The 15,325-nt window shown below is 40.1% G+C and overlaps 1 protein-coding gene across 1 annotated transcript in view; it reads right to left on the reverse strand.

Annotated features, from left to right (window-relative positions):
- The window catches only part of CDK17 (cyclin dependent kinase 17), a 132,863-nt gene that overhangs the window by 68,842 nt on the left and 48,696 nt on the right, over positions 1-15,325 (reverse strand). The window contains exon 2 of the mRNA XM_038756188.1: positions 14,773-14,920. Within this exon, the coding sequence (XP_038612116.1) occupies positions 14,773-14,890 (118 nt within the window). The 5' untranslated portion in view covers positions 14,891-14,920. The remainder of the gene's footprint in view (positions 1-14,772; positions 14,921-15,325) is intronic.

Raw genomic sequence — 15,325 nt, forward strand, 5'->3', positions numbered from 1 at the left:
CTACTTATGTAGTTAGAAATCATGTATTGCAACAATTACTTAACACTCTTGTAAGAAACACTGTTGCCACTGTAAGAGACAAAATATTGGGTTGGATGGAATTTCTATTAAAAAGCAACCTCCAAGCTAGTATGGCATGTCCTACAATTGCAGTTATTCACACACTGAATGATCACAGTAATCTTTTGGCTACTTTTCATCCTTAATATGTTTTTGTGCCCTCCTGAGCCAGTAAAATGTGTAAAAGGAACATTTCTCCAAGCCAAGAATGAATTCAGTTCATTCTAAACTTATATTCAGACCACTGTTTGTTTTTATATTTTCAGAGTACTTTCTAAAGCGCACTAATCACATATCCGATGTTTCCAAAATATAGCATCATTTTTACCACTGAATGGCTGATCAAATATCGTCCTTGGCTAAAATAAAGTAGTAGCTTTTGTAAGGATACTTTCTGCCTGTAGAAAATAACTAGCAACCTCTTCTCTTTCAGCAACAACTGAAAGAACAGCAATGAAAAGCTTCTCTATTGCTAGTATTTTCCGTTATTTCCTTTAATTTTACATTATCAGCTAGCTTTTGGTAAATTCTATAAAAACCATATGTCCTATTAGAATGTTTTATTTTTGTGGTTATGTTTGTTTGCACAAATAACACCATTCAAACCCTGAATATAGGTTATTTATGCTGCATCTGAATCTGTTTTAAAAGGATTAATCCTGGTTCCAACCTCCCCACCAAATGAGGAATTTTTCATAAGATGATCCTGCAAATTTGGAAACTGCCAGTAGAAGTTGAGATTGTTTGTTCTTCTTCTATCACATCATTACATCTTACATCACCTCTACCTAGCTGTCCATGTACCTAATTTAGTGGGTTCAGACTTCTAAAAAATCATACAGTCTGCATTTTTCATAAAACTATATGGTTTTGTGGGGAAAAGGTTCTGAGTTAGTGTCTGCATTTATAGTCAAATAAATTTTAACAGGTTCTTTCATGGACAAGTTGCCTTATTCAAAGAACACTTCATGATAATAATATAAATTGTACCACATGCTTTGAGAGCACCATCTATATACACTTTCACTGTAATATATTTTTAAGACCATTGTCTTTTTATACCGTCACCAAGCCAGTGGCAACACACTGTATATGAGCTACTGCACAAAGCGTACTTGCATGTCAGCCAAAAACTACACTCCTGCCTGAGCTTTTTTTTTCCAACACCCACATTTAACCCAGTCATCATGTCAAATTTTGTTCATTTCTATTGAATCCAGTACATTTCCTGGGCACACTTTGATAACTGATTACTTTTTCTATCTTCCCACCCAATGTCTATTTTTAAAAATGAGTAACCCATTAATGCCAATGCACATCAAAATAGCAAGAATCCAAAAGAATATTTTCCCACAAAGGGAATAAATACCCAGATAATTCCTCCAGTGTGTTAGGAGTAAAAATATTCATATGACTCTTCGAAGACGGTTTGTTGGCCAGATATGAAGTAAATGCACAGAAACTAGGTCTGAAAATATTAACTCAATGCTTCATCTTCGGGTTCAATTAGGTAGGCTGGGGTGATAGTTGTTGCCAATTCCTTCCCTGAGCTGGGAAACTTGCATCTTGATGATCAGCCTTGCTTTCCTGAAACACAGTTGCTGAAATGGTAATTGCTATAGCTTCTGGAGAGAAAAGCTTCAGTCTAAGTAACAAACTGGAGAGTAAAGCAGATTGTAGGGACTCCTGGATTTAAAGTTTGGATTTGGTGATACAGGTATTTTATTTTATTTACTTTATTTTATTTGTACATATTCTATTTATTTTATTTTGTTAATATGCTTTGTTTAGTTGTCTGTCTCCCCCTTCTAGACTGTGAGCCCGCTGTTGGGTAGGGACCGTATCTATATGTTGCCGACTTGTACTTCCCAAGCGCTTAGTACAGTGCTCTGCACACAGTAAGCGCTCAATAAATACGATTGAATGAATGAATGAACAGGTAGGGTAATGCATGAGTTCCTGGTCTTTGAAACTGGGTTTCTGGGGCAGTATGGCACTTCGGAAAAAACCTGGATGCAGAGGTCAATCTATCAAGATAAAGAGTTGATATGCCAAGGATAAGCTCCTCCTTCTAGACTGTGAGCCCTTTGTTGGGTAGGGCCTGTCTCTATATGTTGCCGACTTATACTTCCCAAGCGCTTAGTACAGTGCTCTGCACACAGTAAGTGCTCAATAAATGATTGAATGAATGAATGAATGAATAAGCTTCCAAGGTGTTGAGGGTCTACGATAAAGCTTACTCCTCCATCAAGGAAAAGACTTTTCAGAAAAATACCATTTTAAATTGGCCTCTGAAGATGGTTTGCATTACTCTTACCTCTTTAGGCATTAGAATGATGGTGAGTAAAGTCCCAGGCTCGTTTCCCCAGGGGAAACATAAGCCAATTACCTCAGGAAAGCCATGATTTCTGGCTAGGGTACATGGAGGCCCTGGTGTCTTCCTCAAAGAGAACTTTTGTAAAATTGTTAACAATAGCAGTAATAGCAATAACAATAATAATATTTGTTAAGCACTTATTATATGCCAAGTGCTGCACTAAGCACGGGGATAGATACAAGATAATCATGTCAGACACAGTCCCTGCCCTACATGGGACTGCCAGATTATGGGGGAAGGAGAACAGACATTTTACCCCACTTTACAGTTAAGGAAACTGAGGCACCAAGTTAAGTGGCTTGCCCAAGATTACATAGCAGGTAAGTGGCCCAGCTGGTATTATTCAATTGTATTTATTGAGGGCTTACTTTGTGCAGAGCACTGTACTAAGCACTTGGGAAAGTGCAATTTAATAGCAAACAGACACATTCCCTGCCCACAAAGAGCTTACAGTCTAGAGGGTCTGGTTTCCAAGACCTGTGTTCCTTCTATGATGTCAAACTGCTTTTCTAATGCCAGACCTGCTTGCCTTTCCTTAATCCTCTGCCATAGTCGGGTTGAATACTTGTGCCTTGGAAAAATTACTGTGTATATGCAAGGTATCATTTGCTTCTGGTTTTGGACAACGTATGATTGTTTAACATTACTTGGGAGAGGTCTCTACATGATACAAAGGGGAACAACATCTTTCTGGCCACATGCTCCAGAGTTGTATGCGTGGGGCGTTTCTTCATCTGGATATCTTTTGTTCTCGAATGAGGCCGGGCAATTTTTTTTGCTAATGCAGGAATGCATGAATTCCCTATATCCTTCAGCCGAACTGCACTGTGCAACCAAGTGACTCTTCCTACTTATCTAGAGCCCCCAGGAAACAAAAGTGATCATAAAATGAATCAGTCAACTGATAAGTAGCATATACTGATCGCTTACTTCGGGTGGTGCACTGTAGTAAGCATTTGGAAGAACACAATAGTGTTTGTAGACCCGAGCAAGCCCTGTAATTTTCTGCCAGTTATATTTAAGTCGATTTGTACGAAGCAGAATTCCCATTGGGAAAGGCAGGGTGACTGTGGTAATGGGACCCATCCAGAGTGCTTGAGCCCTGCTTGGAGACAGGGGTGGAGGAGGAGAGTACAGGATTCTGTAGCTCTAAAGGGGTCCTGTGTTTTCACAGCTGCTATGACGCGGAGAGGCACCAAAAGCACCAAACTTTCCTGTTTGAGCTTGACACCTTCACAGTGCACATATTTTATCCCAAACGGAAAGTGTCAGCAACATCTCAGAACTGAAACCCTCTTTCAATTCTGTCTTCTCTGAATTAATGAATTTTACACAAAGCAGTTTGTTCTAAATGCCTAGATGATAGAAGAATGTAATGCAGGTGCTTTTATTATTCACTATTTCACTAACCACACACGCACGTGCATACGCGTACCCTAGAAACAATCGAGAGCATATGGTATACACCTTCAGGCTGCACAACATGAGGGAGAAATCTAGCAGTGAAGTCAGGAACAACTGAGGAGTAGAAACACTGCCAGGCCATTCCTTGACATGGATGCATGGTGACATCCCCTACTGGGAAATGTACACGAAAAGAATAGGCACTTTTACCACTTCTGAATCCCACTTTGTTCCTGACAGAAGAGTACTTCTTGAGCCATTTCACTTTACAAGCCTTTTTCCTGGAAACTCCCAGGTGGAAACTGTTTCTAACCTTTTTCTTGCGTTAACAAAAATGATTTGGAGAATTAATTGTGAGAAGCAGCATGCCCTGGTGGAAAGAGCTCAGGGGCCGGGAGTCAGAAAGCCTGGGTTCTAATCCCAGCTCACCACCTGTCTGCTGTGTGACCTTGAGCAAGTCAATTCACTTCTCTGTGCCAGCAAGTCACTTAACCTCTCTGAGCCTTGGTTTCTCCACCTGTGAAACAGGGATTCAATATCTGTTCTTCCTCCTACTTAGTTCGTGAGCTCCCTGTGGGACAGGGGCTAAGTCCAACCTGATAATCTTCCATCTCATGCAGCACTTAGAAGAGTGTTTGGCATAAAGTAAGCGCTTAGCAAATACCAGAATTCTTCTTATTATTAATTTAAAGTATCTATCAGCCACTATCAAAGTAATTACACCCTAGATCAAACCAAACCCCTACTATATTTGATATTGGTCACACCACTATGAAACGCTGGACTCTCTTATCTTATCCCACAAAACGCTTCATTAAACTGGAAACTCCCTGGGTAGAGACCTTTCTAATTGTTACAGTGTACTCCAAACACAGCAATGAAAGCAAATTTGTGTGTTGTAGAGGCATACTGACCTGGCAAAATTGAAATGGGTAGACAGGAAGCTAAATGAAACAGCTGAAATATTTATGGGAATTAGGAGTCTTTGTATTGTAAAAGAGAAAACCGGAATAACAATGCCACAGAATGGAAGAGCTATCTCAAATGAACAAAATAACAAGAAGAAATAGCCTTAAATGATAGCAGGAAATTTAAGTAGGTCACAATGAAATATGACCAGGTAATAAAGATACTGAAACACACCTGATAAAAAAAATCGAAAGAAGATGGAGATTTTCTTTACAAATTGGATAGATAACATTATCTTTTATGGTCTTTCATGTGCTTTTCCTGGAAAAAGAATGAAAACAGAATTTGAGGACCTCTAAAGTTCTTTTCTACTTTCATGACTCCACAACTATTAAGAAAAGATGCACACCATTTTTGAAGAACAATGTGTAGATAATGAAAATTTAGGCACAATGCTGGTATAAGCCATTGGAACATTAACTTTTATGGCTATATTTTTTAACAGCCCCAACAGCATAAACATCAAAGCCAATCATCATTCATTAAAACTAATTAGTGTTCAAAACAGCTGATCATATGCTCAAGACATCTAACAAATATGCATGCATCAAACAGTATTTGCTATATTTGTGAGTACATAGGGGTGTGTGTGTGTGTGTGTGTGTGTGTGTGTGTCTTGCTTTAGAAGAAGACACAACTGAAATGCTCTCCATGCATTCAGGTGCAGCTGAAAAGACTCATTTATAGCCCAAATTGACATTGCATGTAAGAAGACACAAAGTCTTTTTTTTTTTTAAAAGGTATTTGTTAAGCACTTACTATGTGCCAGGCACTATATTAAGTACTGGGGTGGATACAAGCTAATTGACTTGGACATAGTCCATGTCCCATATGGGGATCACAGTCGTAATCCCCATTTTACAGATGAGGTAACTGAGGCACAGACAAATGAAGTGACTTCCCCAAGGTCACACAGGAGACACGGAGAACCCAGGTCTTCTGCTTCCCAGGTCTGTGCTCCAACCATTAGACCACATGGCTTCCCAAACTTATGAAAAAATCTGTAATTTATTTATTTATATTAATGCCTGTCTGCCCCTCTAGATTGTATGCTCGTTGTGGGCAGGGGATGTGTCTGTTTACTGTTATATTGTACTCTCCCAAGCACTTAATACCATTCTCTGCACATAGTAAGTGCTCAATAAATATGACTGACTGACTGAATGAATGAACTATGGCACTTTCAAACAGCTGTACAGCCATGAAATAAATCTAAGCACCTTCTTGGGGCACTCAAAAATGTTCAACAGTTCCTGAACCTTGATTGGTTGATGGTGCAAGTTCACAAGGTAAATAAACACAAAAAGAGGTTTAGGAGTTGCTCCTTGCATTTTTTCTCTATTTGTGGGGCTGCAAAAATCTATCTACTGGTTTCACATTTCCATCCAAGCAACAGTCTAACTCAGTGGTTCATGGCTGACAATATATTTCAGTAGACCAGTGGCATTTTTCACTGGTCCACAATCCAAGGAGTTAGTGCAGAAATCCACAGAGCAGATCCCTTTCAAGCTCGGAGTCTTTTGCAGTAATGTCATCAGATCCATGAGGATTACCATTTTTCATGGCATTGACTGAACAGGTTCTTTCCTCAAAAGTTGGAGGGGAGGTCAAGTCTTCACATACTGGCTGGCTTTGCTTCAAAGAGTCTCCTCAGTGTTGGAAGGCAAATTCAGAAGGTCATATGGGCAAAACTGATCTCTATTGTCTGTGATGAGGATGGTTATAATTGTATTCTAAATGTGGTAATGTAGACGGGGCCAGATAGCTTCTTCGGTGATTAGCCATGGTCCTTAACAATACTACTACTAATAATAATGGTATTTGTTAAGTGCTTACTATGTGCCAAGCACTGTTCTAAGCACTAGGGTAGATACAAGTTAATCAGGATGGACACAGTCCCTGTCCCCACATGGTGCTCAGTCTTAATCCCCCATTTTACAGATGAGGTGCCTAAGGCCCAGAGAAGTTAATTCATTCCATTCCATAATGACTTGTCCAAGGTCACACAGCAGATATGGGGCAAAACCGAGTTTAGAACCCAGGTCCTCCTGCCTCCCACGCCCGTGCTCTATCCACTAAGCCACGCTGCTTCTTTTGGCAGGGGTCTTAGGGTATCTTCCTTTGACCTGGTTATGCTTGTTTTCTACTTTGGGTGTGCTTTTGGTTACGATCATCAAGTACTACAAGGTATCCATGGCCCATTTCTTTCCTTGATCCATACAACTACTTAATCTCTACAGCATTTTCAGCAAACTGGTCTTGGGTGGGTGACCTTGGCATATCCACTGTGTCGATCGCTGCCTGATTGGCATTATTTCAGAAAAGCTCCAATTCTAAAACACCCATTGACTTTATTGCCCCAGCTTATAGGGCAGGCAGGCTGCTATCTAATATTTATGACACCATGACAACCAACATGCTTATGAATTTTCTAATAAAGGACAGTCTCTATATTGAAGAATGTAATATTAGAGGGTTTTTGATGTGCTACAGGTGCTTCTTCCAAGTGTGTCTATGTACAAAAGAACAAATGGCTTTAGAGGGACAAGGAAATGGTCATGAGACTGGGATGGCATCAACCCCTCTAACCCACATGACAACATCCATAGCTGCTTATGCACAGATACTAATAATAATAATAATGATGGTATTTGTTAAGCACTTACTATGTACCAAGCACAGATCAGCACACATGTACACTGTGCCTTAGAACCCTTTCCCAGGGTACACACAAATGCCTGGCTAGGCACTGGGGAGTTTGCCAATACCCACACCACCTTTGCACCAAGCCATAATCAGGGCCTTATCCTATTTAAGTGCTTACTATGTACCAGGCACTGTACTAAGCGCTGCAGTAAATACAAGATAATCAATCCCTGTTTCACATGAAGCTCAGGGCCTTAGCAGGAGGAAGACTATATGATAATAATAATAATTATTATAGTATTTGTTAAGCGCTTACTATGTGCCAGCCACTGTACTAATCCCTGGGGTGGATCCAAGCAAATCAGGTGGGACAAAGTCCCTGTCCCACATCGGTCATGGGTTCTAATCCTGGCTCTGCCGCTTGTCAGCTGTGTGACCTTGGGCAAGTCACTTAACTTCTCTGGGCCTCAGTTACCTCATCTGTAAAATGGGGATGAAGACTGTGAGCCCCATGTGGGACAACCTGATTACCTTGTACCTACCCCAGTGCTTAGAACAGTGCTTGGCACATAGTAAGCGCTTAACAAATACCAACATTATTATTATAGGGCTCACAGTCTCAATCCCCATTTGACAGATGAGGTACCCGAAGCACAGAAAAGTCAAGTGACTTGCCTAAAGTCACATGGCAGGCAAGTGGAAGTGCTGAGATTAGAACCCAGGTCCCCTGACTCTCAGGCCCGAGCTGAGGAAGCAGCCGGCACCATCCACAACCCACAGAGGCTCCTCTCTGGGTCACTGGGTGCCCCGCACTATCTTGAAGGAAGAAACTGGGATTTCCCTGCGAGATGGAAGTTGCCTCCATGAATGGTGAAATGGGTGAAATGATCTGCATAGCCATGGTGCATTCTCCTGGCAGAATCAGGGCATTCCTCCAACATAAGCAAGAGAAAGCACTTTGGGAGATGCATCATTCGCTCTACTAGGGGACTGTAAGGCCTTTCCCCTATACGTGAAGTCTACACTGCTCCGATTTCCTATATACGGTTCACAAATGGCCCAAAGGAATTCACGCTTCACCTCTTAGTGTCCAATTTGCCACCAGGTTGACCTGAGCTCATAAAAGCCATGTCTGAAACCAAAATACCTTTAATGACTACATATTGTACACATTGTACATACTGTACAGGGTCAACATGAAAGCACTCAAAATTTGTACCATATGCATTAAAAGCTTCTGAGGCCTCTAGGCTCTTTGTGGACAGGGAACATACCCACCAACTCTGTTATATTCTACTCTCCCAAGTGCTTAGTTCTGTTCTCGGCACACAGTATGCACTCAACTAAAAAAAAAAAAAAATCGACTGGTTAATTCTCACATGTGCACTACAGTTTCTGGTCCAAGATTCATTTCTGAATTGCTAACAATCAGATTTCTAAGAAGGAACCCTAGTATTTTCCAAGTCCAGTGACCTTTTATGGAGCTTTGATTATACCTATATTTGACAACACTTCTCCTGCTCTTAGCTGCATTCAACAAGCGTTCTATTCAAAATTTGCACAATAACAATAATAATAACAATTCTGGTATTTGTTAAGGGCTTTCTATGTGCCATGCCCTGCACTACTTGATAGGGTAGATATAAGATAATCAAGTCGAAGAGAGGCCCTATACAACAAGAGGCTTACAGTCGCAGGAGGGAGGGGAAGACAGATATAGAATCCCTTTATACAGATGAGGAAACTGAGGAACAGAGAAGTTCAGTGACTTACCCAAGGTCACAGAGCAGGCAAATGTGCGGCAGGGATTAGAGAACCCAGGTTCTCTAACTAGGTCTATGGTCTTTCCATGAGGCTACTCTGCTTCTTCGAAACATACAGAGGGACGCACAATTCAGACAGTATCCAATTTTTCATGATTCATCTAATTCACTCATAGTAGACGCTACTTCAGATTGTCTCAAAAGTCCCCATGCACCCACGATAGATTCTAAGTGAGATTAATTATATGCCAAAAAGTAATTTATGATATTTTCTGGTGGTTGTTTTTATATTAATACTAGGAAGAGCAGGTTCAGGTTGCAGAAGAGGAACAGACAGAGGAACTCCTCTAGGTCCACTATTTCTTTAAGAATCTCATCCTTCTGGGCTCCACTGCCCCTAATTTCCTAGCTAGTGGAGAATGAAAAATTATCTCTGTGTTCACAATGGAAAGTAGATGAATCTGGCTTCTCATAAAACAGAGGGCTGGGTTTTTTGTTTGCTCTTTAATGGTATTTGTTAAGTGTTTACTATACGGCGGGCACTGTACTAAGCACCGGGCTAGATGCAAGCTAATCAGATTGGACATAGTCCATGTCCCACATAGAGCTCACAGTCTTAATCTGCATTTTACAGATGAGGTAACTGAGGTACAGAGAACTAAAGTGACTTGCCCAAGGTCAAGACAGCAGACAAGTGACAGAGCTGGGATTAGAACGCAGGTTATTCTGACTCCCAAGCTCAAGTTTTATCCAGTAAGCCATGCTGCTTCTCTTAATTCCAAATTTAGGAGAGCAGTGAGGGAAGCTGTCTCTCTTTAGGTTCAGCATTTCTTCACCTTCCATGTTCTTCTGCTAGCCTGGCTGAGAAAAGGGGGTTTCTGGGGCGGTTCGGTTCCCCCTGTTAGCATTGATGCTACGCCCACTTCAACATGACTTGTCTGGGTTGAATCTGTGAGGTGAACAGATGACAGGAGGATACTCGCCTGGCTCCTGAATGCTGAACTGAAAAGAGGCAGATGAAAACAAGAGGAACTGAGGAAATGTTTTAAGGATTCAATAAAGGAAAGCCTCGGGCAATATGGCATCACAGTTGAAAGCTGGGAGACGACTGTGGCAGACAGTGAGGTGCACTGCAATTAAAAAGGAGTAGTTCTGAATGAGCTGGGGCGGAGAGGATTTTTAAGACAAAGAGGCAAGAGCAAAAACGGTGACAGGCACCGCGGATGCCGCACACAAGAGCCCAACAAAGGACGAGCTTTGAGCAAAGTGTGGACAGGGCCGTTGGTTTCACATTGGCCTTTTCAGCAACACACGCTCCCTTACTGGCACCATCGGTGGCGTCATCTTGAAATATGAAGGACACCTAAACATAATACTAAGAATGGGGTTCTTTATCATTTGAGACTTGGATGCACAGAAACTCTTGAAATACCCTCAATTCACCAAATGAATAATGCGGGCTGTATAAGTTTGACAAAGAATGAAGGTTTTCTTTTAATGATGTGCAAGTTATGTGCGATATCAAGCTTCAATTAAGAACTTGAAATTGCATTCTTCCATAAGTAATTCATTTCTTGAATTTGAAAGACTATTTTTAAAAAGAGCTTGGAAAAGTTCAAGGCAATTAAATTTGTTTTACCCAATAAATAATAAGCTACAAAATCAGTTTTTAAAGTACAAAAAAAGTAGCCTAATGGTCTAGCTTTGCATTTGTTTCCTTTCCCTTCTCCATTTTCTTTGTTTAAAAATAGGAATGACCTGAGACTTCAATGTCCATTTCAGACCACCTCCTAGACATCATCAGAAATTCATACATCTAAATTTCAGGGAAGAATTATCAGTGTCTAGCATGTATATTTGGTCTACTTCCTAAATAAACATCAATAGGAAAAGCACTGACAGCTCTCTTTCTGGCTAATGTCAGCAATAGGCTTGCCTGACATTCAGTAAGCAAAGAGTCTAACCCTGAATTAAGGATTCTGCAGAGTATGCCAGTGGAGTTCTCATAGTGGGAGAAAGGAGCAGAAAAGACTTGGCTAATACTGCTAGCAGTAGACTGGAAAATCTGGAATAACAATCAAATAGCAATCAAATAAAGGATTTCCTTCCGTCTCTCACCTGCTTCCACCAACAAAAACTCAATGTTGAAATTAGATTTGTGACCAGGCAAGGTAAAAAAAAAAAAAGTTCCACCATAGCCCAATTTCTAGTATACCTAGAACTTGGGGTGTACCATATTTTTCCTGGACTTGCTCTCTTTGTTCATTCCCCCACCCCCCACAGCACTTAATTTAGATACCTGTAATTTATTTATTTATATTAATGTCTGTCTCCCCATCTCTAGACTATAAGCTCATTGTGGGCAATGTGTCTGTTTATTGTTGTACTGCACTCTCCCAAGCACTTAGTACAGTGCTCTGCACACAGCAAGTACTCAATACAGCTGAATGAATGAATGAACGAACTTTTTCAGGTCAAAACGTCAAATCCTATTCTAGGAAATTTCACCAGTATCCTAAAGGTCTGAGATTTTCAGCAACGCTTGCACTTTACTCAAACCCAACCCTGTACTAACCAACTCTGAAATTACCCAAACCCCATTCCTCTGGCACCCTGCCCTCCCTGGTTGGTCTTATAAAGATGACTGGCCTATTACTCCATCCTTAACAAACTTGAATCATTTTGCTTTCACCAATCCCCCGCAAAAAGACAAGAATAGAAGATAAAGTCTGTCTCATAAGAGAACAATTTCTACTCATACTTGTCTAGTCACTGTTTAAAAGAACAGTCTAACTTGCTAAAGCCCACAAAATTGTTGTGGGCAACCTATGATCTTGACTCTCATCTTTCCAGCCACCCATTTTGCAACCCGCTGTTTTCCCTCTTTGGCTCTTTTCTTTGTGGTTCTTACCCCTCCCACAGGAAGCTCTCTGCCCCTTCCTCCCTGCCCCCCTCCCCAGGTCCCACATACACCACTCCGGCCCTCCCCTCCATCTCTTATTCTCTCTGGTCCCCTCCCAATTCAACCATTCGTGACTATGTGGAGTTCTGCAGGCCCTCTGTTTTTCTTGGCAACTCTCAGCATTACCTTGGCTCCATCTGAAAATCTATAATTCAGTACTACAACTGGATTGTCTTGGTTTTTGGGACACATACTTCAAAATGTTGTTTAAAGTGAAGTTTATTGTTAGAGTGTGAAAAGCAAAGTGGACTGTGCCATTCATTGGCCCTAAATGCCATGGGTCTAATCTTAGAACTGAAACTCGGGTTTAGAAATAGCTCCATGAACTTACTGGGATCTCATATTCATTGGGAGGGAAAGGACAAAGGCTAAAGGTGAGAGGTGGGAAAAGAAGATCTTCAGGTACATGGGTTCCAGCCCAGTCTCAGGTCACCCTCATCTGTAAGACTCTAGAACAAACTCGAGGTCATTTCTGGACCCACTACAGCAAAGACCTCATTCCTGCATGGGCCCAGAGGTTTCCGTAGACAAAGAAACTATCTAGGACTTGACCAAATTAGTAAGTAGCCTGAAATAAAATTGGCCGTGAAAATCCTCAAGGCCGGGTGCTTTTTCTTCTGAATTCACACTATCAGGAAATAGTTTAGATTTTCAGACTGATGTTGATAGACTATGGAAGCTGTAATGACCACAATTCCTCTTCACGTGGAAAGCAATCCTGACACCTTTGAAGAAAATTTTTTGGAAAATAACCATGACAGACCTGATTGTCTTGTACTGACCCCAGAGCTTAGGACAGTGATTGGAACATAATATGCACCTAAAAACTATCACAATTATGACCATTAAACTGAACTCCAATTTTAATAGGGTCAGCATATTTTATACCAGGATCCCAACAGAGAAAATCATAGGATTTACTCTGAACAGGCTTGAGTATTTTACATCAGCTCATATTTTCTACTACATAAAATAAATCACAAATTAATTTATATATAGCCCCTTATTACAGTAACTACAGTTTTGACAGCATCTAGAAATTTGGCAACCAATGTTGCATTACTAAATTGACAGGTTTGGTTTTTAGAAATTACCAAATTAAAACCTAATAGAGTATGCAATACTTATGAAATCAATTTTACTAGCAAAGGATACATTCTAATGCTAGGATGGTTATGTTATTGATCCAAATATCCTCTAATAGTTTGTCAACACTGAAGTATTTTAAGGGCATTATTAATCATACACACAACAGTACATTTTGATCCAAATATTCTCTAATAGTTTGTCAACTCTGAAGTATTTTAAGGGCATTATTAATCATACACACAAAGTACAATTATTCATCTTCTATGAAACTTAATGAATGCAAGCAGTTCCACAAAAAGTTTAGATTTCAGTAGATGCAGATAAATTTAGCCTAACAAGTGACCTTAGGTTTCAGAGAAATAATGGTTTCTTTATGACCATATCTAGCCTCATGGGTTTTATTCTAAGTCGCACAGAAGATAGTTTATGGCATACTTTACTGCATACTTGCTCATTCATTGTATTTTTTCCCCAAATTAAAAGGGCTCCCCAGAGCAAATTTTATGAAGAATAATCAAAGTGTGGAGCCTTTGTAAATAGATTTTCTCCTTTTTATAGATCTGATAATTATGACAGGAAATTCTATATTATTCATTCCACTGGAGAATAAGAACACATATATATTCAGTTCCCCTATGAAATGGGGGTTACATTCTTGCTGAAGCCCAGACTCAAGAAAACTCAACTACGGTATGGCACACTTTCTGACCTGTGCCACGTGTATGCAGGCAATAATTTCTTCCAGCATCTCATCACTTTCTATCCAGACAGAGGAGTGTTGGCTGGAAGAACATTTTATAATTCCTTAGCAATATTCTGTCCCAACTAAGTCAAAACACAGGCATTATAGAAGAACAGAATGTATTCTGTTCAAATGCCAGGAAGACTACAAACAAGTCAGGAGCAGAAACCACATTAGTTCACAAAGTGGACACCTAACTGATGAGTTGAAAAGTCTTTTATAGGAGGATACTGCCAGAATACACTTTATCTGGCATAGTCAAAATATCTATTATCATCATATAGTAAAAATGAATACGCTTACACATAAGCAATAAAGGGAATAAGTCACAAATCCCTGAGGAAACGAAATTTTTTGAACTAGGGTAAAGCCTCTAAGACTATCAATCACATTCCTCTGTATATAGAAGTTACTTAAAGCATTGGTGCTAGTTTTCCCAAAAGCCAATAAGACTTTCCAGGGGTCAAGATTTTTTTTTAAGTAATTCAAGCAGATTGATTGAGTGATCCATCCCCATTTTGGCCTATCTTTCACAGACTTCAAAAGGCAGAGCTACCAGTTTAGGAAAAACCAACTGCACTGTCCACTGAAAAATAAGGATTTGGGGATGGGGAAAATACATGAAATATGGAAATGTGACAACCCAGAGAGGAAAATGACATTCATAAGGTGCTAAAACAACAAAGCAGTACAGTACCATTTTTTTTGAAAAAAGCACCAAATTATTTTTAATTAAACGAATAATAAATGAGTATTTTACCATTATCCTTGCTACTGTTCTCTTCAACAGTCATTTGTTCAGCCAATTCGGACAGCGATTCATCAATAGTCTGGCTTCCACGCAGGGTAAGAGACAATCTTCGTTTAAACTTTTTCATTCTATCAATTTAAAGTCTGGCTTGGAGAGCCTGAAAAGCAAGCAAGAAAAAAAGCACATTAATTTTATAATTACACAAGGGCTTAGTTTATAGGACAGGGAGAGAGGGAGAGGAGGAGGAGGAGAGACTGACTCTCAGCCACATCCTGATTTCCCTGAATTCTCCAACAAGATTACTGGATTGATTCTTTCACTCCTAACCAAACACTCCCAACACTCCCATTGTCATCCCTGTGAAAAGCAACTGGCTCATTAAATAGCCATTTAAGAATTCTAATTTGTTCATAGAGGAAAAAATTAATATCAATCAATTAGTTGTATTTATTGAGTGCTTACTGTGTGTAGGGCATTACACTGAGCGATTGGGAGAGTTCAACACATCAATGTAACAGGCACATTCCCTGCCCACACTGCTAAAGTCTACAGGTAAATATAA

Source organism: Tachyglossus aculeatus, chromosome 14, assembly GCF_015852505.1.
Source record: "Tachyglossus aculeatus isolate mTacAcu1 chromosome 14, mTacAcu1.pri, whole genome shotgun sequence".
Classification (NCBI taxonomy): domain Eukaryota; kingdom Metazoa; phylum Chordata; class Mammalia; order Monotremata; family Tachyglossidae; genus Tachyglossus; species Tachyglossus aculeatus.